The 26,438-nt window shown below is 39.6% G+C and overlaps 2 protein-coding genes across 3 annotated transcripts in view; both read left to right on the top strand.

Moving 5' to 3' along the window:
* The window catches only part of LOC105921678 (NLR family CARD domain-containing protein 3), a 1,041,521-nt gene that overhangs the window by 571,777 nt on the left and 443,306 nt on the right, over positions 1–26,438 (top strand). The gene's annotated exons all lie outside the window — the stretch shown is intronic.
* LOC118557846 (zinc finger BED domain-containing protein 1-like) lies at positions 6,526–9,351 on the top strand. Of its 2 annotated transcripts, XM_036128308.1 has the most exons (4): positions 6,526–7,442; positions 7,540–7,689; positions 8,102–8,364; positions 8,477–9,351. In XM_036128308.1, the coding sequence occupies exons 1-4, from the start codon at positions 6,686–6,688 to the stop codon at positions 9,272–9,274; spliced, it is 1,968 nt and encodes a 655-aa protein (XP_035984201.1). In that variant the 5' UTR covers positions 6,526–6,685; the 3' UTR covers positions 9,275–9,351. The 2 variants fall into 2 exon arrangements, with proteins under 2 accessions (XP_035984201.1, XP_035984202.1); XM_036128309.1 differs by lacking the exon at positions 6,526–7,442 and having other exon boundaries at positions 7,515–7,689; positions 8,477–9,341.

Genomic DNA, 26,438 nt, shown 5'->3' on the forward strand with positions numbered 1-26,438 from the left:
CACCCTCAATGTTAGCCTATCATGATGCTGACCCCAAACTTTATTTGGTCCCTAACTTAGACTTGTGTTTGTAACCGATGAGGCTTCATGAGGGTTCCAACTAAGTCCAAGTGTGCTTTCAGATGGATCTTGCTTGTCTTGTGCCAGCCAGAGCTCTGTCGCGGGGGAACAGGCCTCACTTGGTAAGTGACTAATCACCTCCGTTGCATTACTTGACCATTGACGAAGGTCAAATCCTGCAGAGAGGAGCTCATCCACCAAGGCTCTGGCTGTCTCCACAGATGCTAAGCTTTGTAGCCAGTTGTCGACGTAGAAACACCGTGTTAGGAAACTGTGAATGTAATAATTTTATTTCTATCAAGTTACAGGTATTTGGTTTGTTTTAAGAGTTTGCTTTCAGGAAGGTTCTGTTGTATTTAACCTTAAATAGGGAGAACAAATGGTTCTCCCAGAGAAGGCCGCAACAAAGCTTGCTCCCATGTTTGTTTTCCATCCCCATGCTGTAAATTCCTGAAACCTCCTGACACAACCCTCCTGACCCCCTCTTTTATGTGTGATAATAAAGGCAGAAGGACAGAAATGACCCGGCGCAGACGTTCCTAAACCTTAAGGGAGTGTAGTTCTCCGTTTGGGTGTCCTCTGTCCTTTTCTATAGAAATGTTTAAAACTTGTGTTGTGTGGCTTTCATTCTAGGATAAAAGGGGTTATCTTTAATAACCCTATCACACCGCTCCACCGAGAACTGCAAATCCTCTCCTTCCTTACTGTGGTCAGTGATGTGACGCTGGAGGGCATATGTCGAACAACAGGGGCTATGAGTGGTGCCAAAGGGAAGCACCTGCCATTTAGAAATGCCCGTTTTTAGGTCTTTGGCCTGATCCCGCCACAAGAATCTCAAAAGGGGTCTATCTTCTGGGAGGAGGCGAACTTGGTGAAAAATCCCTTTTATAATCGCTCATGATGATGATGGCATGTTCCCGGAACCGAATCAACACCCCCAGAAGTGATGCACTGAGGGTAGGTCCAGGTAGTAGAAGTCGTTGAGGTTAAGGCCTTGGTACTGGTGAGAGCAATTGAACACCAGCATGGTTCTGATTGCAGCTGGCACACCCAGTAGACCCTACCTAACTGGCTCAGTGGGGGTAATGAGGTGAGCGATGTCTGTACCAATGAGGATCAGAGGCTGTGCATTCTTAAAAGAATGTAGAGGCAGATCAGACAGATACCTGAACTGCTTCTGGAGTCTATCAATTGAGTAGGACTGTTCTGCTAGGACCAGACGATCGGCGGTGAAGGCTCCATTCACCGCGAAGCGGTGGCAACTACTAATGGAAGGAGATATGTGAAAACAAACTGAAGTGCCTCTCACAATTTGAATATTCTGCCTTATGGTTTTTAAATGCAGAGTCTCTGGGGTTCTCTGTAGATCAAGTTTGTGAGCAGCACAAGGAGCATCGTGCGCTCAGAACCTTCACGGAGTATGGCATATGTTTTGAGACTAAAATGTCCATGATGCAAAGTGACTTGGACCACATTTAGTAAACGTTGCTGCCCTCTAGTGGTCGATCCAGGTAGAGCATATCAGTGGTGGTACTGATGAGGCAACTCTCCTCTTTAGTCGCCTCCTTTTAATCTCTGGTGTTCACATCATGAAACACCTGAAGGTGTCTCCCCTGACACAGGTTACAGGGTTTCTGAAGATCACATTGGGCTGCATGATGAGATCTTGCACAGTGCCAGCACCTATCGTGGTCCTCTGCGACAGTTGGTCCTTGGACAACTTCTGAATGAATTGAAGCATCGTCATGACTCTGTTCTTCTGAGTTCCTGATTTGTCTTTATTTCCTGCTCCGGAATCATAATTGTCTGAATTAAGACACCAGGTCTCATACTGAAGCCATTCAGCGAAATCCACTAAAGTGTAGACTGCGTTGGGATGGAAGAACATGGCTCAACGGAAGTCTGCACGCTGCTCTGCAGGTAATTTAGTCAGCAAGCAGGCCACATAAGATCCACATCTCAGCTTGACGTCACCCTCTTAATCCAAGGTTCTTAGTAACCCAACCACGAAATGCTGCCGATTCACCTCGCCGGACATCTGCCGCAAACATTACCCCGGCAATCCTATTCAATGCCATCTGGTGCGGCTGGCCAAATTTTTCACTTAGAGCCTCCAACCTGTCCGAATATGGGGTGGCGTAGTTCAGACAAGAATCTGCTGAGTTTGGCTTCCTCAAGTTTGAGGTGGTCCACCATGATCTGGTGCTTGAACAGCTCTGTCCCATCAGGTGGTAATAGATTAGTCAGCGCTACCTTAAACTGAGCAAAGTCACCTGGGTCTTGTCTAGCGAAGTAGGGAATACTTGGTCTAGGACCTCGATAGCGGGTGCAAACTCATTCGATACCCGCCTCGTGCCCCCGACGATGCCAGAAGATCTGTTAGCACCTTCTCTCGTGATGTGGCGGGCCTACAGAACTGTGGCTTTCTGACTTTGCTGCCATGCTCTGATCTTTTATGAGTTGTAAATCACTCATCAGCTTTTCCAACATCATCGACACGGGCTGGGTTGATGGAGAAGATTCAGCCTCCTCTCCTGTCTCGGGCCACGGTGGAGGATCAGGCTCTTCCTCCTCCTCTCCGTTGCCCCACCATGTCGAAGGGGTTGGCGGTGCATATATTGGTGGTGGGATTTCAAACCGTTGCTGGAACGTAGCTGTGCTCTGAAGAATACCCCAACCTCCTTCTCATTTCTTCCTGTAATTGTCTGCGTTCAGCCAACTTAGAATGTACTGCTTCTTTAGACCGTTCATATTTGGCTCCCTGCCTCCTTAATGTCTCCAGCTCTGAGCGGTATGGTGAGAAGGTCAGTGTCAACTGCCTGTGAAGCAATGATACTGTAGAATAATCTTTGCTGTCCTCTTCCGCCGTTGTGGTTTGGTAATTGTCTGTTCTGGGGAACCAACCCACTCATCTACCGTAATTTCCCACTGACAATTGGGCCATCCGGCTTTAATAGAGGGGTGTCGTCTTGGCAGCTCCCTCCTCTGGCGGCAAATATAAGCCATCATCATATCTCGTCTCAGCTTGTATCCTTGATAATCAAATACAGGTTGAAACCGGTGTCCCATCTCGCTGGTTTCATAATCCTTTCAGTATGAAGGTGGGCGGTAGGGCTGGACGATAATTCAATAACAATATATATCAATTGATAGACGTGTGGTGCGATAGGAAAAAAAGGGTAGATAAAAGTTCGATATAGAGAGTTTTCCTTCCTTCCTTTCTCCTATCATATTCGTTGCTGCTACAGTCACTGCTTCCTCTCGACCAATCATAATCGTGGAATGTTAAATGACTTACTTAAAAGTAAGTCATATAGCAATATAAGAGACAGGTTTTAATTTTTTTGATAATTATCAATAATGATCAATATGCATTTTTTTTTTAATCGATATGCTTTTTTTTCCCTATATCGCCCGCCCTAATGGGCGGCTTTGCTGCTTCGGTCTAACTGCTGCATCTGCATGCTGAAACAGTGGTAAGTGTCCCGATCCGACTCGAAGGACCAAAATGTATTGGAGATTCCACGTTTTAAACCTGAGGCTGGTCAAGTATTTATGTTCGCCACTGTGTGTCTGGTTTGAGTCTCTCTTTAATTGCTCAGCAGCAGTACAAACATGCAGTATGAGGTAGGCTTGGAGTTGAATATGTGGGTAGAGTAGGGGAACGATTGGGTGTGTGCGGTCAAAAGCATAACAGAAATAAGCCCACATTAGTCACCTCATACATCTAACAAATGCTACAACAGAGAGCTAACAGGCTTACTCACGTGGAGTAATAAAATTTTGCAATAAACCGGCGACTCATTACAATACACATCAACATTAATACAGATTGAACTACACAGTAGACTGCCTGGCGATTCGTACAGATTTTTTTTATATATATATATATATATATATATATATATATATATATATATATATATATATATATATATATATATATATATATATATATATATATATATATATATATATATATATATATTAAAGACAGAAACATGAAGAGACAGAAACACCGATAAGACCAAGACAGAGAGACAGAAAACACTAAATTGTTTTCAGACACTCATAACTGTCTGCATTCTTTTAATTGATAATGTGTTAATGAGGCTCTACTACCATATTTATTTATTTCATATCGTTTTAAGCCTTATATGCAATGGAAATCGTATGCTATGAAAATATTGCCCATTCTGTCATTGTGTGTTACATAAATAGGCTGAACAAAAGCCTTGTAATAACTTAGACAACATGCAAATTCAACCGAAACAGGTCCACCCCTTAGTAATGGGCAGTCGTTAAAGTCATTAAGGCAGCAGAGAATCTTCACCAGCATTTTATAATTTTCAGGCTGAACAGTGGCTCTGTGACTACTTCTACAGTGCTGAGAAAGAAATTCTCAATAAAATCCCAAAACAAAAAAAAGATAAAAAGCAACAATGTAGTCAGTGTTTCCAAATTAGACAGGTTTCCACTCAATTAGGCTTTTTTTGAACACGTTGAGTTGAAACAAAAATAGCTTAAGGGCTGCTTATAAAAATTTGGAAAGCTTTCACAACATTTTTTGGGCTTTCAGAATTAACAACAAAATATTAAAAAAATAGTTGTCAATGTCTGGCAGAAAACTAAAACCATTTTAATAAAATGCCACCTCCTTGAACTCATTTTACTTGTCAATTTATATTTTTTTAAATGAGTCGAATCTGACATCAAACGCCCCAAGAGGGTTACAGTTCTACTAATCCACTTAAAAAAAATGTCATGGCTATGTGAAAGTAATCTTTGACTGAGCTATACTATATAAAAGAAATTAAGTCTATATTAAGGTAGATTTATTGAATTGAATGTATTTATTTCAGACATACGTACAGGTATACAATAAATTACAATATACGTCTAAAAAAAATGGTGTATTGGTAGAAGCAACATGCATATAAACCAAATTGCTAGGAAGCTATTGATAAGCTGTTGTTTTTTTCCCGTTGATATATAATGATTGTTAAAAGTGATTTTGTGTGTTATTTAGTTGTCTGATTGTATATTTTGTGCAGAACCCGTATGTGTGAAGTTTTTTTTCTTTGCTTTAGCACAGTTGTGTGCAACTGGCATGTTCTTATGTGTTTAATAGTTCTGTGATTTTAACATGAGAGAGTTTGAGATTTGGACTTGTTTTTTTCTTTTAAGTTGGGCAGGTTTTATGCTGGTTTGGGCAGGAAAATAACAGTGAGATACTCCAACCTGTAGTGCTGTGTCTTCACTCAAAAGTCAAGGATAAGCATAAAACTCTGATAAAAATGAGCACTGGTGTCAGGCTGAACACTGACTGAAGAGGTTCTTTCATTATAGCAGCTAGGAGAACAAGGATCAGAACAAAGCAGAGTTCCTTTCTGCCTGAAGTAACCCAAGTTTCTTCAGTTTGGCAGAGTTTTACTCTAGCTAGCATGTTGCCCTCATTCGTTGATTGGTTGAATTGTACGGTTGAAAAATCAAAGATTTTTACCATTCAGCTGGGTCTGGTTTATACTTCCGCTATCAAAAATGTTTTTCTTTCCTTGGTCAATATTTATACTGATATTTTACCCCTATCTTCTACTCTTGGCATTTCTTTAGAACAAACTCCAGATTTGACTGGTTTGCTCATTTGTTGCCTCACTGAAATAGTGTGGAACTAAGTCGATGTGTTTGTCACACCAGAAATTCCCCATTGTGGGACAATAGTGGGAATTGTTGCTCTTATTTATTTCTGTATGTAGTCTAAATCCATTTAAATTATGGCAGGATTGGTCCTCCAGAAGAAAACAGACAACCATCTTTCTAGACAAGATAAACCAAAAAGTGATGTTTGGAGGAACTTTACCAGGCAAACACAAAAGAAGAAGTTGATGCGGAATGTTGCTACATGCTAAGCTAGCATTAGCACCTCCTATGCCATAGACATTATATACGTAGACACGTCATTGGGCGGGTTCTGCCTAAGCTGCGATGCGTCAAAGCGTCCGCCATGTGGGATGTGGTAAATCTGCAGTTACTCAGTTACTTAAACAGTATCAGAGGGACTTTAATCTCTGAATATACTTTGTACTCGTAGTATTTTTGTTTTTGTAATATTACAAGTTTATTTTCGTATCCCTTTGGCTTCATTCTCCTGAATTTATTCTCCTAAAGAATAAAAATATTTAAAATAATCTAACCTGGCACCTATTACTCCAGGAGTAAAATAATTCTGCAAACTGTGACTATTTTGGAAATGTTCCCTCTTAATTCTCATAATATGACGTTTTTATCATAACATTATCACTAGGGCTGGGCGATAGGACGATACATATCGTACGGACGATAGAAAAGTGTCTACAGTGCTAATTCTATTCTATCGTTTCTATCGTTTCTAACACCATTTTATCTCGTATTCAAGCAAATATTTCCCAATGTAGACTACGACAAACTTATTAGTGTAGTCACGTAGCCTACACACAGTTTATAAGTGATAAACAAGATTTATTTATTTTTAATTCACAAAGAAGCGCCGTCTTGTGGTTTTGCAACATGACGCTGCTTTACGGCTTTTGACTCACACGCGGGTTTGCGACATGCTTTACGTTACTTAACTCATGAGAGCTGAGAGATGGAGACGCAGGAGGCTGAAGTCTTAAACCCGTGGTCGCAACAAACAGAGACAGCTACGCCGGCAACCCAAGATGAAGCACTTTTGCCAAAAAGAGGGGGTACGTCTGTGGTTTGGTTACATTTTGGATTTAAGAAGTCCGACACGGAGCAGACAACGGTCATTTGCAAACTATGCTACAAGACTGTTCCCTCACCCGACGGCAACACGACAAACCTCTTCTATCACTTAAAGAAGAACCACGAAAAAGAATACATAAGGATCCAAAAAGTGCGAGGTAAAGCAAGCTGTGAAACAGCGGGGGGAAGTTGCAAAAATAAAAATCATAGCCAGCCGAAGATAACGGAGTCATTATCACGGTGCACCCCGTATGAGAAAACTTCTCAGCGGCATAAACAAATCACAGTTGCCATTGCGCATTACATATGTAAAGGCATGGTCCCCGTGTACGAAGTTGAGAAGGAGAGCTTCCGAGAGCTAGTCAAAGTACTTGACCCGAGGTACGTTATGCCCAGTCGCAAGCACTTCAGCCAAGTGGAGTTACCTCGCTTATATGACGCATGCCGGGCCAAAGTAGAAAGGGAGGTTTGCAGCGTGGGACATTTCGCCTTGACAACAGACCTGTGGACAAGCAGGGTGACGCAGCCCTATATGAGTGTAACCATCCATTTCATCAGTGAAGACTGGACCCTCTGCGCTCGCTGCTTACAGACTGCCTACTTTCCAGATGACCACACAGGAGCCATGTTAGCCCAAGGTATGTTACAGGAGCAGTAATTGTGTCATTCTGCTATTGCTGCATATTTATTCTATTCATAATATTTATATATAAATAAAAGCATTTATCTATCTAGGTCTGAGAGATGCACTGGAGTCATGGGGGCTTCAAGAATGCCACCTTGTCTGTGTCACCACAGATAATGCCACCAACAACATAACTGCAATGGAACTGAATGAATGGCAACGGCTACAATGCTTTGGTCACCGTCTCCAGCTAGCTATTGGTAAGTGTAATTTAGTGTGAGCATGAGTGCATCACTGAGGGAGCGCGTCTGTTTTTTCTGAGTATTATGCTTTCTGTGTACTTCTTGAGCTGGCGTCTTTCTCAAATAATTTCACCATGGTAACAAGTGGTGACGATGACGATTCTTAATTAAATTTACAACAAAATATTAGTGAAATTTAACTTGTTTGTTTATCCTGTTTTATGTTTGATCAGCCTACACACAACACATTAATACTGAACAGGGTTTCGCCCAGCTAATGGAGTAATCCTGGCTGTGGGTCTTGTAATGGATAACAGGAGTTGCGTGCAGATTTAATTAGATTTTATTATAACTTAAATATATTTATAATTTATATCATAAAATTCACATTTGTTATTAAATTACATAAATTTTTCTTTTATCTATACAGAGAACGCTTTGAAAGCTCTCACACCAGCATCTACAAAGCAGGCTGTGGAACGTGCAGTTGGGGTCTGTAAAAAGGTTGTGAGTGCATTCTCCAACTCGTGGAAGAGAAAACGTGACTTGGCCAAGGCTCAAGCAGTGCTGGGCTTGCCTCCCCATCAGCTCATCACTGAAACCCCCACAAGATGGGGTTCACGGCAGCAGATGATCCAGAGGTTCCTGGAGCAGGAGAAAGCTCTGTCACAGGTCCTTCTTGCAGACAAGAAGGTGAGACATGGAAACTGGACTTTGCACACTGATTCCTTGGATTCTGATTATGTTTGCAGTCTAGATTTACCTCCTGATGAAAGTAACCCATTTCCTTTGTTATCTGACTTAGGCAAGAAATCTGGTGCCAAGCTGGCAAGATATGATGGTACTAGAGTCCATGAACAAGGCACTGGGTCCACTGTTCGAGTTTATTGATGCTTTATCGGGGGAGAAGTACGTCACCGTATCTTTTCTGAAACCAGTACTGCACCTCTTCAACAACGAAATACTAAGCCAAAAAGATGGGGACACAGAGCTCTCAAAAGCAATCAAAGAGGGTATTCTTAAGTACCTCAATGAAAAGTATGATGACTGTACCACCAACAACCTTCTAGACATGGCGACATTTGTTGACCCACGGTTTAAGACAGCCTATATGAAGGAGGAGAGGGTGGAGTTTATAAAGATGAGAGCTGCAGCAGAGCTGGTGGACATGGCAACACCGGCACCTGAAAATGCAGAGACAGCCACCTTCATTTCACCACCAGCTGCTGAAGATAATCCAGACCTTCCTTATCCAACAAAGAAGACAAAGAAGAGTTTGGGAAGCTACTTCAAAAAGGCACCAGCTGCAGGCCAAGGCACCAGCCGCTCTCAGTCAAGCAGAGCATCCATTGAACTGGAGCTCTCCATGTATCTTCAGACACCTGGGCCTGATTCAGAGGCTGACCCTCTGGTATGGTGGAAACAACACGAGTTAAACTTCCCATTAGTGGCCAGGCTTGCTAAGAAGTACTTGTGCATTCCTGCTACTAGTTCTTCATCTGAACGGGCCTTCAGTGTGAGTGGAAACATTGTCACATGTAAGAGGTCATGTCTTAAGCCAAATACAGTTGACCAACTTGTCTTCCTCGCACTCAACCTATAGATTTGACAGAAACAACATTTCTACGTCGACAATGTCAGACCAGATCAGACATACTTTATGTTTGCACTTTTTTGATGGTTGATACCTTAAACAGTTTATAGGTATATTCAGCCTGGATTTATTTAATTGCGATAATCTATATTGCCGTTATGGTATGCAAACTTTGCACTACAAGGTTAAATATTTCAGAAACTTGTAACTAACGTTCGTTCAAAAATGTGTGCTTTTCTACTCCAAAACTTAAACTAAACATTAGTGCACTTTTATTTATTTATTTTGGTAATTTAATTTAAAAACCTGTAGGATTTTGAAAAAAAAAATGTGAAGGGTACTGTAGCGCTACCTCTACCTCATTTTATGTATTTATGTTACTGCACTACAATTTATTTTTGTAATTTGTGACAGTACTATAAATGTCACTTCAAAATAAAGTTGGAAAAAAGTAAAAAATTATGTTTTGTCATATTTTTCAGAGATTTGCTGAAAACTTACTTAATTGGGGCATATTGCAATATATATCGTTATTGTGATATAAAATAGTCCATATCGTGATATATGATTTTTTCCATATCGCCCAGCTCTAATTATCACTTGTGTTTTTTTTTTTTTACTTTATTGACCTAGGACTTTTTTTCTCATATTATTAATTTTACCTCTTTAATACTCGCCCAAAAAGTCTGTTCCTAAAGGTTCACATGTGACACGGTTTTATGAAATAATTAAGACCACAATGTTTAGATTTAACAAATTGATCCTTATATTCATAACACACGCGCACACACACACATATATATATATATATATATATATATATATATATATATATATAGATAGATAGATAGATAGATAGATAGATAGATAGATAGATAGATAGATAGATAGATAGATAGATAGAGCCTGTGTTGCCACTCTGCAGCTTTAGTGTGTCCAGTTTTGCATCATGGTGCAGCCTTAGTTTATAGAAGGCACATACAAGTAGTGAAATCAGCCAGAATACATTTCCATGCAGCACTTCTCTGATCCACGTTCACAATAACAGAACTTAACTTTTTTTCTGCCACATACAATATGGCGGTGACGTTGACGTGCGATCCTGCGCCCTATGACGCGTCTATGTCCTATGCTACATGGTAAGCTAGCATTAGCACCTCTGTGCTACATGCTAAGCTAGCATTAGCACCTCCTATGCTACATGCTAAGCTAACATTAGCACCTCCTAAGCAGAGCTGCAGGTTTAGCCAGTTTTCTGGGGGAAAGCCTGCAACGAGTTGTGATGAAGAGGAGGAATCCATCAGCTGCTGAAAACGGCTCCTAAACTTTAGCTCCATCCACACAGTTAGCATGAAGAAGGAAATCTCCAAACCTGATGGGTGCAGCAGAACTCTGGGCTGGAAAACATCCCCCATCATTGGTGTCTCCTCTGCTGCGTCCTGCCGCTCTTTGAGCTCCTGCTTCCCTCCAGTTTCTCCGCTGTGCCTCCAGCTGCTGGACTTCTTTCCAGACTTCATCACCTGCAGCAGCTGCTGCTCTCTTTCAGCCTCACAGCAGAACAAGGACAAAGAACCCGGAGGATCAACGTGGATATGCCGCCAAGAAGAGAGAAAGGACCAACGGAAATATCTTCGTCTTCTTCCAGTTCAATGGTGCATAGCAAATAACTTAATTCCGCATTACCGCCATCTACTGGTGTGGAGTATGTGTTGAATGTCCAGCAAAAACAAACCTGATCCTATTTAATAAATCATTCTCTCTAGAAAGGAAACTGGTCTGGTAGCTTTTACTTCTTTACTCTTGACTCTTTCTGTACTGAGCCCCTAAAGTGACACTGAAGAGAAGTAAAAAATATATAATTTTGGTGCGCACCAGTTAGTTTCTCATTCGTGTCTAAACGTCTAAACGTCACTTAAAACGTATCCTGAAGTCCTGCGGTCTATTTCGGCGCAAAGGATACACAAATATTGAATATGTTGTGGCATTCATTCAACAGTAGGGAGCACTTTTCTAATAGATTAGTGTTATAGAGCAATTAAGTCTCTTGCAACCCAGTTCATCATTACATGTTTTAGAGATGGTCTATGGTGTGAACTGCAGCCTCATCTGCAGCAATTCACTTGATTCATCAATGTGAAGTTGTCTCTTGGATTCCAAGACGAGTCACAGACAGATGCCTGAGTTTTAACATGTGGAGAAACTTGCTGCTGACAGGTTATCTGCTCCTGCTAAATAAATTATTGTGTCACCTTATCTAAATGTATTAATTAATTTACTCAAGGATGTGCTGTCCATGGTGCTGAAAATATGAACGTTAGTAGGATGACCATCTTCAGCTTGTTCTGCAAGAAAACAAACCATGCTTGGAGCGGGACTTCTAACGCACACACACACACACACACACACACACACACACACACATATATATATATATATATATATATATATATATGTTAGGGGCTCAGTATTTGATTTTGATTTTCATGTTGTTAAGGTTTTGTATTAGTTGATTTCTCTGATAATTCTTACAATGCAGAAAAAGAAAAAAAAACTGTTCTATTGTTTTATCTTCCCCAAACTCACTTTAACTTGTCTGCTGTTTCCCTGCTATGAATAAAGTATTTTTTAGTCCGGGATGTCTAAGTCTGAGTGGTAAAATAATTGTCTCCTCCCTCCTGTTCCTTCCTGTTCTTCTCTTCTCTCTTATTTTCATTTGAATATTTTAAAACCGTCATCCCCTCATTTCTTTCTCACATTATTTTTTGTCTTGGCTCTTTCATTTACTTTCTTATGTCCTTTATTTTTGTTCTAAACATAAAATCAGTATCAACTAATAAACATTTGGGCCTTTCCTTTGTTCTAATATCTGCCATTTCATTGCCCTTAACCTCACAGTGGGCTGGTACCCATAGAAAGTTAACTGTGAGCCCCATCATGTTGATTCTATAAAGTGTTTGTTGTCTCTAAATGAATACGTCTGCTCTACTATCTGACTGGCTGTGCTGTAAACTGACCAAAGATGAATTAGAGTGTGGATAAATGAGTGATCTTAATGGTCTCACCTCTTCAACCACTGAACAGCTAACAGTATCGACAGCATTTCTCCTGTAGAAACTGAAACTCCATCCTGAAGCCTTTTCCCTACTTTGATGGAAAATAGTGGGACGATGAACGCTGCCTCAACCTGATTAACTGCATTTTCTGAAGCATCTGTGTATATATGTACATCATGATAATCCTGGATGATATATTTCTGCACTGCTTATGCATTCAACATAAAGATCTTTCCTTGTTCTTTTCTAATAATGTAAAACCAACTGCAGCCTCAGGAAGCCTCCATGGTGGTATTGTACACACGTGGACAAAGATGTTGGTACCCCTCTGTTAATGAAAGAAAGACAATAATAACAATATTGAAATAACTTGAAACTGATAATTATTCTCCTGGTGAGCAAAGTGCTCCAGTTGTCTCAGGACTGAAGGCTGCCTTCTCCAGACGGCCGTTTTAGCTCCTTCCATCCATGTTCAACAGGATTTAGATCAGGACTCATAGAAGGCCACTTCACAATAGTCCAATATTTCACTCTTACGCAAAAAAAAAAAGAACTAAACTAGATGACTAAAACTGAGGGACCCCTGTAGACTTTACTGTAGTCAGCTTAATTGGTTAAATAGAAATAAACTCCCTCCAAACAGTCCTTTATTGAAGTGAATATTGGACACAAAGGACTCTTTGGATAGAGTGTTATAGTGTGATAGTGATATAATGATATAATGTTAGGCCCCCTTAAAGACTCACTCTTAACAGTGACTAAAGTACAAGTTCATGGGTATTTCATTGGTAGGCATATTTATGTTTCAGCTTACAAAAACTACATTACACGAAAAGGCTCTAGCATTTTATGGTTGTCATCACCACTGCTCATGTTAATCATTCCTTTTGTCGTTTTAGCCAACAGAAGATCCAGCTGTGTTCCTTCAGAGGAGATCTCTGCCCTGTCTTGCTCTTGGATGAGCCTCGCTGTCTCCTGGCAGGTGGAATCTCTCCCATTCCAACATTTGCCAAAGACAACCTATGTGAGGCTTTTCTGTATCTGATGACATACTACTACAGCTTACATTTCACCTCTACAAAGTGTGTCCCAACCCTTTTGTCTGTCATTCAGACTGAAGTGTTAAAGGACAATATCCAGGAGAAAGACAGCACAGACTCATCCAAAAACGTTGTGGCAGGTTGGAACAGTTTTAATGAGAAGTAGAGTTGTTCCTGCTAAGTGTTATTGACCTTCAGGTTTGTGTTGAAAAGTTTTGATCTGAGGGCTGGAAAGTTGACATTTTTTAAATCATTTACTTTTCAGATATACACATCAGTTTTTTATTTCATCAACACATTATGTGCCTCAAATGTTCTGCTTAATATGAGGATTTGTTGCTTTAGGTGTTGGTTTACCAGTTCTGACAGAAACACAAAATAAAGTTTACAAAGACAAATTGTCTTGACATTTATGTGTACAGTGATTGAAAAACATGTTTTGTTTAGGAAAACTATTTAAATAAAGTTCTATACACACACACAAGGACAAAATTGCTGGTACCCCTTGTCATTTAATGAAAGAAAAACCCACAATGGTCAGAGAAATAAGTTGAATCTGACAAAGAATGAATGAAAATTCTGTTACAATAAATAAATGAAAATCTGTCATTGGTTTTGCATCAAAAAATGACTTAAAAAATAAACCCATGAAACAATCCTGGATAAAAATGATGGTACCCTTAATATTTTGTTGCACATTTTGAGGCAATTACTGCAATTAAATGATTCCAGTAACTGATTAGTCCACAAATTAGCACAACAAATTAGTCCATGTGTGAATGTACTCAATATACTGTGTCTGATGTTCTTGTGTGTAAATACTTTGTCTTGTTTTAAGATGAATAACCTAATAATGATTCTTGAATGCATTAGATTCATCTTATTTAGTTGCCCTGGTCCTTGGCTTCAGAAGCTGGCTTTTGGGATGTGGAATGTCACCTCTCTGGCGGGGAAGGAGCCTGAGCTAGTGCGTGAGGTTGAGAGGTTCTGACTAGACTGGAACCAGTCTCCTTGAGAGGGGTTGGACATTCTTCCACTCTGGAGTTGCCCCTGGTGAGAGGCGCCGAGCTGGAGTGGGGATACTTGCTGCCCCTCATCTCGGTGCCTGCACGTTGGGGTCCCCTAAGCCTATAGCAGCATAACTAAAGAGGTAGCTCAGGGTAACATGAGCCACTTTAACTATAAGCTTTGTCACAAAGGAAAGTTTTAAGATTAGTCTTAAAAGTAGACAGGGTGTCTGCCTCACGGACCAAAACTGGGAGTTGGTTCCACAGGAGAAGAGCCTGATGGCTGAAGGATCTGCCTCCCATTCTACTTTTAGAGACTCTAGGAACCACCAGCAGACCTGCAGTCTGAGAGCGAAGTGTTCTGTTAGGAACATACGGGGTAATCAGAGCTCTGATATATGATGGAGCTTGATTATTAAGGGCTTTATACGTGAGAAGAAGAATTTTAAATTCTATTCTTGATTTAACAGGAAGCCAATGAAGGGAAGCTAAAATTGGAGAAATATGATCCCTCTTGTTGATTTTCATCAGAACTCTTCCTGCAGCATTTTGGATCAGCTGAAGACTTTGAACTGCATTTTGTGGACGTCCTGATAGTAAAGAATTACAATAGTCCAGCCTTGAAGTAACAAATGCATGGACTAGTTTTTCAGCATCGCTCCTGGACAAAATGTTTCTAATTTTGGCAATATTCCTGAGGTGAAAAAAGGAAACTCTGGAAACCTGTTTAATATGGGATTTAAATGACATGTCTTTGTCAAAAATAACACAAAGATTTTTTTTTACTTTATCACCAGAGGCCAAGTTAATGCCATCCAGATGAAGTGATTAAGAAGTTTATTTTTTGGGGACTCTGGTCCAAAGATTACAACTTCTGTCTTGTCAGAATTTAAATGCAGAAAATTTAAAGTCATCCAGCTTTTGATGTCATCAAGACATGCCTGTAGTTCAAGTAATTGATTGGATTCATCAGGATTTATGGATAAATATAGCTGAGTGTCATCAGCATAACAGTGGGAATTAATTACATGCTGTCTGATAATTTTGCCAATCGGAAGCATAAATATAGTAAAGAGAATTGGTCCAAGGACTGAACCCTGTGGTACTCCCCAAGTGACCCTAGAGTTTGAGGAAGATTTATTATTAACATGAACAAACTGGAATCTGTCCGACAGATAAGATTTAAACCAGCCTAATGCTTTCCCCTTAATCCCTACAGTATGCTTAAGTCTTTGTAGGAGAATATTGTGATCAACTGTATCAAACGCAGCACTGACATCTAACAGGGCAAGTACAGACACAAGTCCATTATCTGAGGCCATGAGAATATCATTAGTGACCTTCACCAGAGCTGTTTCAGTGCTATGATGAGCTCTGAAGCCTGACTGAAACTCCTCAAGTAGGTCATTACTTTGTAAATGTTCACATAGTTGATTAGCAACTACTTTCTCAAGAATTTTAGATAGGAAAAGAAGATTAGATATAGGTCTGTAATTTACTAACTCATCTTGATCAAGAGAAGGTTTCTTAAGTAAAGCTTTAATAACAGCTAATTTAAAAGCCTGTGGTACATATCCATTTACTAAGGATAGAATAATAATGTCTAAAATAGACCCACTGATCAAAGGGAATATCTCCTTAAACAACTTGGTTGGGATTGGGTCTAACATACAGGTAGAAGGTTTAGATGAAGCTAAAACTTTAGATATTTCAGAAAGCTCTACTGCTTCTAAACAGTTCAAACACTGTGCAGGTTCTAAAGATTCCTCCAATGCTGCCTCACTTACTGAGGATGAGGTAATCATGTTTGGGAGGATGCCAATTATTTTATTTTTAATGGAGTCAATTTTATTTATGAAGAATCCCATAAAATCATTACTGCTAAGAGCTAAGGGAATGGATGGATCAATAGAGCTGTGACTGAGTAAGTTTGGCAACTGTACTGAAGAGAAATCTAGGATTATTTTTATTCTCCTCAATAAGTGATGAAAAATATGTTGCTCTAATTTTGCGAAGGATCTTTTTATACAACAACAGACCAGATTAGGTAAGATTCCTCTTGGTGTGTAGAGCACCAGTTTCTTTTTCATTCTCTGTGTTTAAAGGAACACAGATCTGAATTAAACCAAGGAGCCAGCTTCTGGTGAAAAGATCTTAACACTTCCTGTGATGTTGTGGGGCTCTGTTGGTTAATGCAGCTCTGCAGCATTGCATGGACATCGGGGGCAGTTCCCCTGGATTTGCAGACTGGGGCGGTGGTCCCCCTATTTAAAAAGGGGGACCGGAGGATGTGTTCCAACTACAGAGAATCACACTCTTAAGCCTCCCTGGTAAGGTCTATTCAGGGGTTCTGGAAAGGAGGGTCCGTCAGATAGTCTAATCTCAGATTCAGGAAGAGCAGTGTGGTTTCCATCCTGGCCGTGGAACACTGGACCAGCTCTACACCCTCAACAGGATCCTAGAAGGGGCATGGGAGTTTGCCCAACCAGTCTACATGTGCTTTGTGGATCTGGAGAAGGCATTCGACCGTGTCCCTCAAGGGATCCTGTGCGGGGTACTCCAGGAGCACGGAGTACCGGGCTGTCAGGTCTCTGTATGACCGGTGTCAGAGTCTGGTCCGCATTTCCGGCAGTAAGTCCAACTCGTTTCCGGTGAGAGTTGGACTCCACCAAGGTTGCCCTTTGTCACCGATTCTGTTCATAACTTTTACGGACAGAATTTCTAGGCGCAGCCAAGGTGTTGAGGGGATCCGTTTTGGTGGCCTGCGTCACTGCTATTCGCAGATGACGTGGTCCTATTGGCTTCATCAGGGCGTGATCTACAGCTCTCACTAGGGCGGTTCGCAGTGTGAAGCGGCCGGGATGAAAATCAGTGCCTCCAAATCCGAGACCACTGTCTTGAGTCGGAAAAGGGTAGATTGCCTTCCTGTGAAGCAGGCGCTGTACCAGTCCTTCCGCTTATCGGGAGCCGACCCCCAATAAGCAGAAGACGATGGATGGATGGATGGATGGATGGATGGATGGATGGATAGGTAGTTGCCCTGGTGTTAAGATCTTTTCAATAAAAAGTGAAAACTGAAAGAAGCATTAACAGGCTAGTCTTGAGTTTAATTGACTTACTAATGTACTTGGAATAAATCAGTCTTCTTAAACAGAGTTTACATACTGTTGATGATTTTGTTTTATGTTATGTTTTAATTAAATGAACAGTGTTGTGCTCCCTTTATTCAGTGTTAGTTCTTTAAATGGTACAGCCACCAGGAGCATTCGGTAAAGGATGAGAAGTGAGCTTCAGGTCCAAACTTTATTTAATATAGCTGAGAATGGTCTACAAGAAATACAGAAAACGAAACAAATGAGAACTATTATTTCCACTCGCTATAAATAGCTATTTCTAATTTGTCCAGCAGGTGGCAGCAAGAGACCACAAATAACCCACAAACCACATTATCATTATCTTTACTCTCTTGGTTGCTATTGTTAAATATATTTAAATTGCAGAGATATGCAAATCTTGCTTGGAAACTGACAAAACTTATTCTTATTCATTTACACGCTCCCAGTCTCTTGGACAAACAGCTCTGAACGGTCTCCAACACCACCTTAACTTTCTGCTCATTTAACACTGAACATATGCTCTTACAACAGTAACTGCTATTGGCAGCTTGAGATAACAATAAACCAATCACAGCAAAGATTATTCAGACGGCTTCCTGAGCTCTTAAAGTGATACACACAGTTATATTAGTCCAGTTTCAACAAATAGGTTTTGTTTTTAACAGAAGATGGTGTGTACACACACGTGCAAAATAAAAACTGTGTACAACAAAGGCAATTAGTCTGTTTAATATTCAAGACTAACATGTTGTGAGGGACCGAGCAGGACAAGCATGAGGACACAGTGGTGATTTTCAAGAAAAATGGGTTTTATTTCCCCAAAGTAACAAAAGTCCAAACAATAATTACAGGGCCCTTAAAAGAGGTCAAATGAAGAAACTAACTCAAGGCAAAACATTTTAAAGTTAAACAAAATCTCAAACTAACAGCTCAAATAAACTGACCTGACACCCAACAAAGGGGGCTTAAATACTGACTGATCAGACCAGACTGACCCACTGAGGAAGAGGGAAAGGGAAGATCTACACAAATTTAACAAAAATAACTAAACAGTTATCTTAAGGATTAAACTTAAATGACTAATAACTAAACACAATTAACAACACAGACAAATCACAAAAGCAAAAGAAAGATTATGCAAAAGAGTTTGAATAAGGACTCCATGGTCTTTCCCCCTAGAGGGACTCCAGATGGTACCACCCAGTCAGTCAATCTGGGACTGGAGTGTACCAGCCAGAGTCCTCTGCTTCAGCCCAGTTGAAGGTACTCCCCACAACAGGAAACACAAACCAATATTAAGTATGTGACAAAATTAAATATACAACAGTTAACCAAATGTGTGTGCTACAATTGGAACTAATGTCTTTCAATATTGTAACAATAAAAACAAAGAAACCAATGTATTTATAACACTAACAACTATGTTAGCGGCTTACGGTTAGCATTTTGCTTACTGGAAGTAGCTTTAGGATAGGAAGGTCGTACAAACTTCTGCTTGACAGAAAATGGTACTTTTCGACGGCCGCTGCGGGGGCTGTGAAAACCGTAGGAACCTGAAATTTGCAGTGTTACTTCCTGTTAGTATTTTTGACGGTACGGTATGCACCACGAGGCAGTCGCCTTGCTAAATTTCTTCAGAAATTTTCTAGTTTCTAATATAAGGCCAAAATAAACCACGGTTTATTGTTACTAGCGCATACTCCAGGTGCGGGCCGCCTTACATGAATATACTTCTAGTTTAGACATTACAGTCAGGCAGTCTTGTTAACAGCTCAGGGGTTCAATCAGGTATGGTAAGGCTCTGATTATCCATTGAGTGGAGCGGTTTTGTTGCTAACCAAGGACGTACTTACACATTTTAACAGATTTTTGGTCAATTGTACCACATAAGATCAGTCAGTAAGAACAACTTTAATCACATATCAAGTGGATATGTCAATTTTTGAGAACATTTAAGGACTTGAAGTGTCCTTTATAGTCCGAAAACACGATCGCAAGGAGACGTCATTTTAGTTAAATGTAGAAGTTTTGACTATTCTGCCACAAAATGACAACTAAAGTGTTTTGATATAATTTTCTGATTAATTCCTTCTAAAAACTCACCAAATGACGTGAAATGTTAACCCGCCCAAAGCTATTTTTCCAGCACAATAAAATGTTTGTGGCATTTGGCAGCCCCACAGTAAGGTGGCAGCCCCTCCCTGGGCAACTTACCGTCGTGGAGGGTGCAGAGGTTGAGAAATATCTGATTGTTCCAGAATGTCCTTGGTAGCAAGCTAATGGGAGTGCAGGCCTGAAATGAGGAAACATCTGGGCGATGACCCATTACACTGTTTATCTGTAGTGTCCAAAAGATCTGTCAACTAGTAAGATTAATCTGTCTGTTTTTGTGCTTTGAGCTGAACTGTTCCCAGAAATGAAGACCAGTCTGCCAAAAGCTGGAAGCATGTGGACACTATTAGTTTGCAATACACACAAAAACTTGGACTCTGTTTATTGCATCCATGCATCTCTCTACCTATGCACCTCTTGGGGCGTTTACATTGACCAACACTTAATTAACCATTATTCTTTTCTTGTTTTATTATAACAATCAATATTATTCATTATAACTATTTATTTATTATTGATGTCAGATTCAACTCATTTAAAAAATAAATTGACCAGTAAAATGAGTTCAAGGAGGTGGCATTTTATTAAAATGGTTTTAGTTTTCTGACAGACATTGACAACTATTTTGATATATTTTGTTGGTAATTCTTTCTAAAAGCCCAACAAATGCTGTGAAAAGCTTTCCAAATTTTTCTAACCTGCCCATAAGCTATTTTTGTTCCAGCTCAATGTGTTCAAAAGAAACCTAATTGGGTGGAAACCTGAATAATTTGGAAACAGTGACTACACTATTGCTTTTTTTTTAGTTTTGGGATTTTATTGAGAATTGTTTTCCTCAGCACTGTAGGAGTGGTCACAGAGCCACTGTTGAGCCTGAAGCATATAAAATGTTTTTTGAAAAAGTGTGCCTCCCTGCAATTTGTTTCTGCAGCCAGCTCTGGCTTTAGGTGTTGGTTTACAAGTTCTGAGAGAAACATAAAATAAGTTTACAATAAATAAAAATTCTACAACAATAAACAAATGAAAATAAGTTATTGATTTTGCTTCTACAGAATGATTAAAAAAATAAACTCCTGAAAAAGGCCTGGATAAAAATGTTTTGATTCACAACCTTTTTAAGGCAATCACTGCAATCAAACGATTCTTGTAACTGATTAGCTCACAAATGAGTCAATATGTGTATGCACTCACTATACTGTGTCTGAGTTTCTCGTGTGTAAATACTTTGTCCTTTTTTAAGATGCATAACCTAATGATGATTATTGAATTCCTTTGATTCATCTTATTTAGTTTAGTTTACTTACTAACGTACTTGGAATAAATATTTCACAATTCGTTGTTTTCCTTTTTTCAAGAATCTTACCTAGTGCAGTTGTCTTACTGAACTGGCAGATTATTTCACTTAATTTGAGGAGATTCAGACTAATACCTAGCGTTTCTTTTACTTTTTTTAGATGGCAAGTTTTTGCAGTGATTATTCACAGGAAGCTGACTCCTTGGTTTAATTCAGAGCTGCGTTCCTTGAAGCACAATGTTAGGAAATTGGAGAGAAAATGGCGCTCTACACACCAAGAGGAATCCTACTTAATCTGGAGGGACAGACTATTGTTGTATAACAAGACCCTCCGCAGAGTTAGAGCAGCATATTTTTCATCATTAATTGAAGAGAATAAAAATAATCCTAGATTTCTCTTTAGTACAGTTGCCAAACTTACCCAGAGCCACAGCTCTGTTGATCCATCCATTCCCTTAGCTCTTAGTAGTAATGATTTTATGGGATTCTTCATAAATAAAATTTATGCCATTAAAAATTAAATAATTGGCATCCTCCCAAACATGATTACCTCGTCCTCAGTAAGTGAGGCAGCATTGGAGGAATCTTTAGAATCTGCGCAGTGTTTGAACTGTTTAGAAGCAGTAGAGCTTTCTGAGCTATCTAAAATTTTAGCTTCATCTAAACCTTCTACCTGTATGTTAGACCCAATCCCAACCAAGTTGTTTAAGGACATATTCCCTTTGATCAGTGGCACTATTTTAGACATGAATAATCTATCCTTAGTAAATGGATATGTACCACAGGTTTTGAAAGTAGCTGTTATTAAACCTTTACTTAAGAAACCTTCTCTTGATCAAGATGAGTTAGTAAATTACAGACCTATATCTAATCTTCTTTTCTTATCTAAAATTCTTGAGAAAGTAGTTGCTAATCAACTTTGTGAACATTTACAAAGTAATGACCTACTTGAGGAGTTTCAGTCAGGCTTCAGAGCTCATCATAGCACTGAAACAGCTCTGGTGAAGGTCACTAATGATATTCTCATGGCCTCAGATAATGGACTTGTGTCTATACTTGTCCTGTTAGATCTCAGTGCTGCGTTTGATACAGTTGATCACAATATTCTCCTACAAAGACTTGAACATACTGTAGGGATTAAGGGGAAAGCATTAGGCTGGTTTAAATCTTATCTGTCAGACAGATTCCAATTTGTTCATGTTAATAATAAATCTTCCTCAAACTCTAGGGTCACCTGTGGAGTACCACAGGGTTCAGTCCTTGGACCAATTCTCTTTACTATATATATGCTTCCGATAGTCAAAATTATCAGACAGCATGGGATTAATTTCCACTGTTATGCTGATGATACTCAGCTATATTTATCCATAAATCCTGATGAATCCAATCAATTACTTTGACTGCAGTCATGTCTTGATGACATCAAAAGCTGGATGACTTTAAATTTCCTGCATCTAAATTCTGACAAGACAGAAGTTGTAATCTTTGGGCCAGAGTCCTCAAAAAATAAACTTCTTAACCAATCACTTAATCTGGGTGGCATTAACCTGGCCTCTGGTAATAAAGTAAAAAATCTTGGTGTTATTTTTGACCAAGACATGTCATTTAAATCCCATATTAAACAGGTTTCCAGAGTTTCCTTTTTTCACCTCCGGAATATCGCCAAAATTAGAAACATTCTGTCCAGGAGTGATGCCGAAAAACTGGTCCATGCATTTGTTACTTCAAGGCTGGACTATTGTAATTCTTTACTATCAGGAAGTCCACAAAATGCAGTTCAAAGCCTTCAGCTGATCCAAAATGCTGCAGCAAGAGTTCTGATGAAAATCAACAAGAGGGATCATATTTCTCCAATTTTAGCTTCCCTTCATTGGCTTCCTGTTAAATCAAGAATAGAATTTAAAATTCTTCTTCTAACGTATAAAGCCCTTAATAATCAAACTCCATCATATATCAGAGCTCTGATTACCCCGTATGTTCCTAACAGAGCACTTCGCTCTCAGACTGCAGGTCTGCTGGTGGTTCCTAGAGTCTCTAAAAGTAGAATGGGAGGCAGATCCTTTAGCTATCAGGCTCCTCTCCTGTGGAACCAACTCCCAGTTTTGGTCCGTGAGGCAGACACCCTGTCTACTTTTAAGACTAGGCTTAAAACTTTTCTTTTTGACAAAAATTATAACTAGTGGCTCATGTTACTCTCAGCTACCTTTATAGTTTTACTGCTATAGGCTTAGGCTACTGGAGTATATCAGGATCTAATTTTCTCACTCTATTGAGTTCTACTGTTCTTCAATTATGCATTATGTGTTGTCATTTCTGCTTTAACTTTCTGTTCTCTCTCTTTTCTCTTCATAGTAGGTACACCTGGTCTGGCGTTCTGTTAACTGTGACATCATCCAGAGAAGACGGCTCACCCGCTACTACCATCTAATGTAGAACAGATTACTAGATCAATGTGTGCTTCTGTGCTTTTTTGTTTCTCTTGTTGTGTCTCTGTTCGGTCTTCTGTAACCCCAGTCGGTCGAGGCAGATGACCGTTCATACTGAGCCCGGTTCTGCCGGAGGTTTTTCCTTCCCGCTAATGGGTGGTTTTTCTTCCTACTGTCGCCTCATGCTTGCTCAATATGAGGGATTGCAGCAAAGCCATGTACAATGCAGACGACTCTCCCTGTGGCTCTACGCTTCCCCAGGAGTGAATGCTGCTTGTCGGGACTTTGATGCAATCAACTGGTTTCCTTATATAGGACATTTTTGACCAATCTGTATAATCTGACCCAATCTGTATAATATGATTGAACTTGACTTTGTAAAGTGCCTTGAGATGACATGTTTCATGATTTGGCGCTATATAAATAAAATTGAATTGAATTGAAGTAACCAGTATTTTTAAACAGAGTTGGCATACTGATGATGATTTTGTTTTTACTTGTTTTAATTATATGAATAGGTTTTGATTTTTACAGAAGATGGTGTATACAAACGTGCAAAATAAACATTTACAGCAAAGACAATCTGTTTTATATTTAAGGTTAACATATGTATACATTGTATTTCATCACAGCTGGTGGTTTTATTGTTGTTTTTGATTTAAAACTTTGCTGTTACACCTACAGATCTTATTTACTAACTCGTGTAATATGTGAAAGGGTAAATGGTGCTACTTACAACCGCACGCTCTGTTCTCTGCTTTTGTTAATTTCCGTGAGGTGGGCTGTGCTTATAGGTCATGTCATGCAAAGGATTGTGGGATTCCTTATAACTCCTTAGCACATTGTGACGTCCCTTTGCTAAAGGAACTAAGACAGGAAGCACAGAGTCTGAAAGGCTACTCTGGCAGGAAGAAACAAAAGTCAGAATAAAGTTTTCAAACCTACACATGAACAAGGGAATTAATTTTTGGAGACATGTCCTGTAGTCTGATAAAACTTAAATTCAACTGGTTGGCCTTAAGGACCATTGTTACATTTGGAGGCAGAAGGGGGAAGCTTTCAAGCTTGAGAACACCATCCCCGCTGTGAAATATGGGTTGGTAGCATCATGTTGTGGGGTTATTTTGTTATTTTGCTATGCCCCAAAATTTCCTTCAATTGAATAATAAAAAAAAAAAGTAGTAAAAGTTTTGTACACAGCTTCAATTGCTTCAGCTAGTAACCACAGATCAGACCTAAAATCTGGGTGCACTAATGCAGGGGTTCACAAACTTTTCATAGCCAGGGACCCCTTAGTAGCTGGAACATTTTTCCAAGGACCCCTTTAGATTCTTCATGTTGATAGTATTTTTAAACAGCCTTTTGTACAAACACATGAGGAATTATGTATATTTTTAAAAATGTATACAAATACACCTAATATTAGAGATTTGATGTTCCCTCCATTTGCTTTCTATAGTTAATGTTTTGTTTGATTTGTCAATTTTTTTTTGTTTAAACTATGAGTTGCGCAATATTTATTGTAATTTTGAAATTTTTATCATATAAAAAAATTAAAAAAGTCCATATCGTCTTCAAGAATAGGCCCAAAAAAATAGAGCAGTGGTGTCAAGCTCCAGTCCTGGAGGGCCGGTGTCCTGAATCTTTTAGAGGTTCCCCTGGTCCCACACACCTGAATCAAATGGCACAATTAGCTCCTCATTATGCAGTCAGGTTCTTGAGAGTCCTGCTAATTACCTGATTATTTGACTCAGGAATGTCGGACAAGGGACACATCTAAAAGTTGCAGGACAACGGCCTTGAGGACTGGACTTTGACACCTGTGACAGAGGATAGACTGATGTCAACATAATCGGCAACAGCCTTCAAAAACCTGTATCAGTCGATCACTGACTAATATGCTAAAGGCATAATAATAAAAAATATTTTAACACTTTAAAGCTTCTTCAAATCTAACATTTTAATGCTTCCAAAGGATAAAATGTGAGAAGACGAAGAAATTCCAGTGAACCCTATTTGGTCTATTTAACAGATTAAAGACTTTTAATAGGTTACATTTTAGCACAACAAACATCTTATTCAAACTATTGGCAGAAAACAAAAAACATTCTTATGAATATCTGCTTTAGGCTTTGTTACACACAGTCAAGCCATTCATCAATGACATCAATAACCTCTTGACTATTAGTGAGAAGGATGAGCCTGTCTCTCCCCACACAGTTTATTCTTGGAGGCATGGATGGCAAACAAACTCTAAGATCATCTTCCACTTGTAAACCAGCTCTGCATTTGTTCTTCATTACAGTCAGAGCTCAAAATGTTGATCCACAGAGGTAAGTGATCAGAAAAAGCAGAAATATTTTTATGTCCTCAGCAGCCAGTTTAGGATACTCATGTGGGAGGGAGGCCCAAAGGTTTGCATGGTTTTCCTGTTGGAATCTGGCCTTCAATGTTCTGTCACAAGATAACTCCAAGAGCTGTTCTCCTGTTTTACCTCTTAAGCCATTTCTTGTTGCAGCAGGTGAAAATGGATCAGCACCCAGTCCCAGGCGCCAGTGTTCACATCTGAGAAATATGAGCTAAAGTTCTCACACAGTGATGTTAGGTGTGAAGTCACAACATCCCTTACGATAGCAAGAGACAGCTTCTCATTGTTTAAAAAGTCAGTCAGTTGGGGGAACATGTCTGTTATTCCATCTTGTATTCTTCTTCTTCTTTATACAGACGGTGATTTTGTCTCTAACTTCAAGGATAGATGTGTAGCCTCCTTGGATGGAGAGGTTGAGGCTGTTCAATACATTGAATATGTCTGCAAGATAAGCTAACTTAGCAATGCAGTCTGGATCATGAAAGAAATGTGCAATGTCTGGTTTCTCCTCTCATAAATTCAGCCATTTCTCTGTGTAGCTCAAAAACTCTGCAACACTTTCCCATGAGACAACTCAGTGATAAAGCAGTGCGTCATGTTCAGCATCCAGATTTGGGCAAAGTAGACCAAACAGCTGTGACTTCAAAGCTCTGGATTTCACAAAGTTAACTGCAGTGATAGCTGTGTTCAGAACAGAACATCTGGGTCCATGTCTCTGGAAGCTAGTGCCTGCTGATGCAGGACACAGTGGGTAGCT

The sequence above is a fragment of the Fundulus heteroclitus genome, chromosome 24, assembly GCF_011125445.2.
Source record: "Fundulus heteroclitus isolate FHET01 chromosome 24, MU-UCD_Fhet_4.1, whole genome shotgun sequence".
Lineage (NCBI taxonomy): Eukaryota > Metazoa > Chordata > Actinopteri > Cyprinodontiformes > Fundulidae > Fundulus > Fundulus heteroclitus.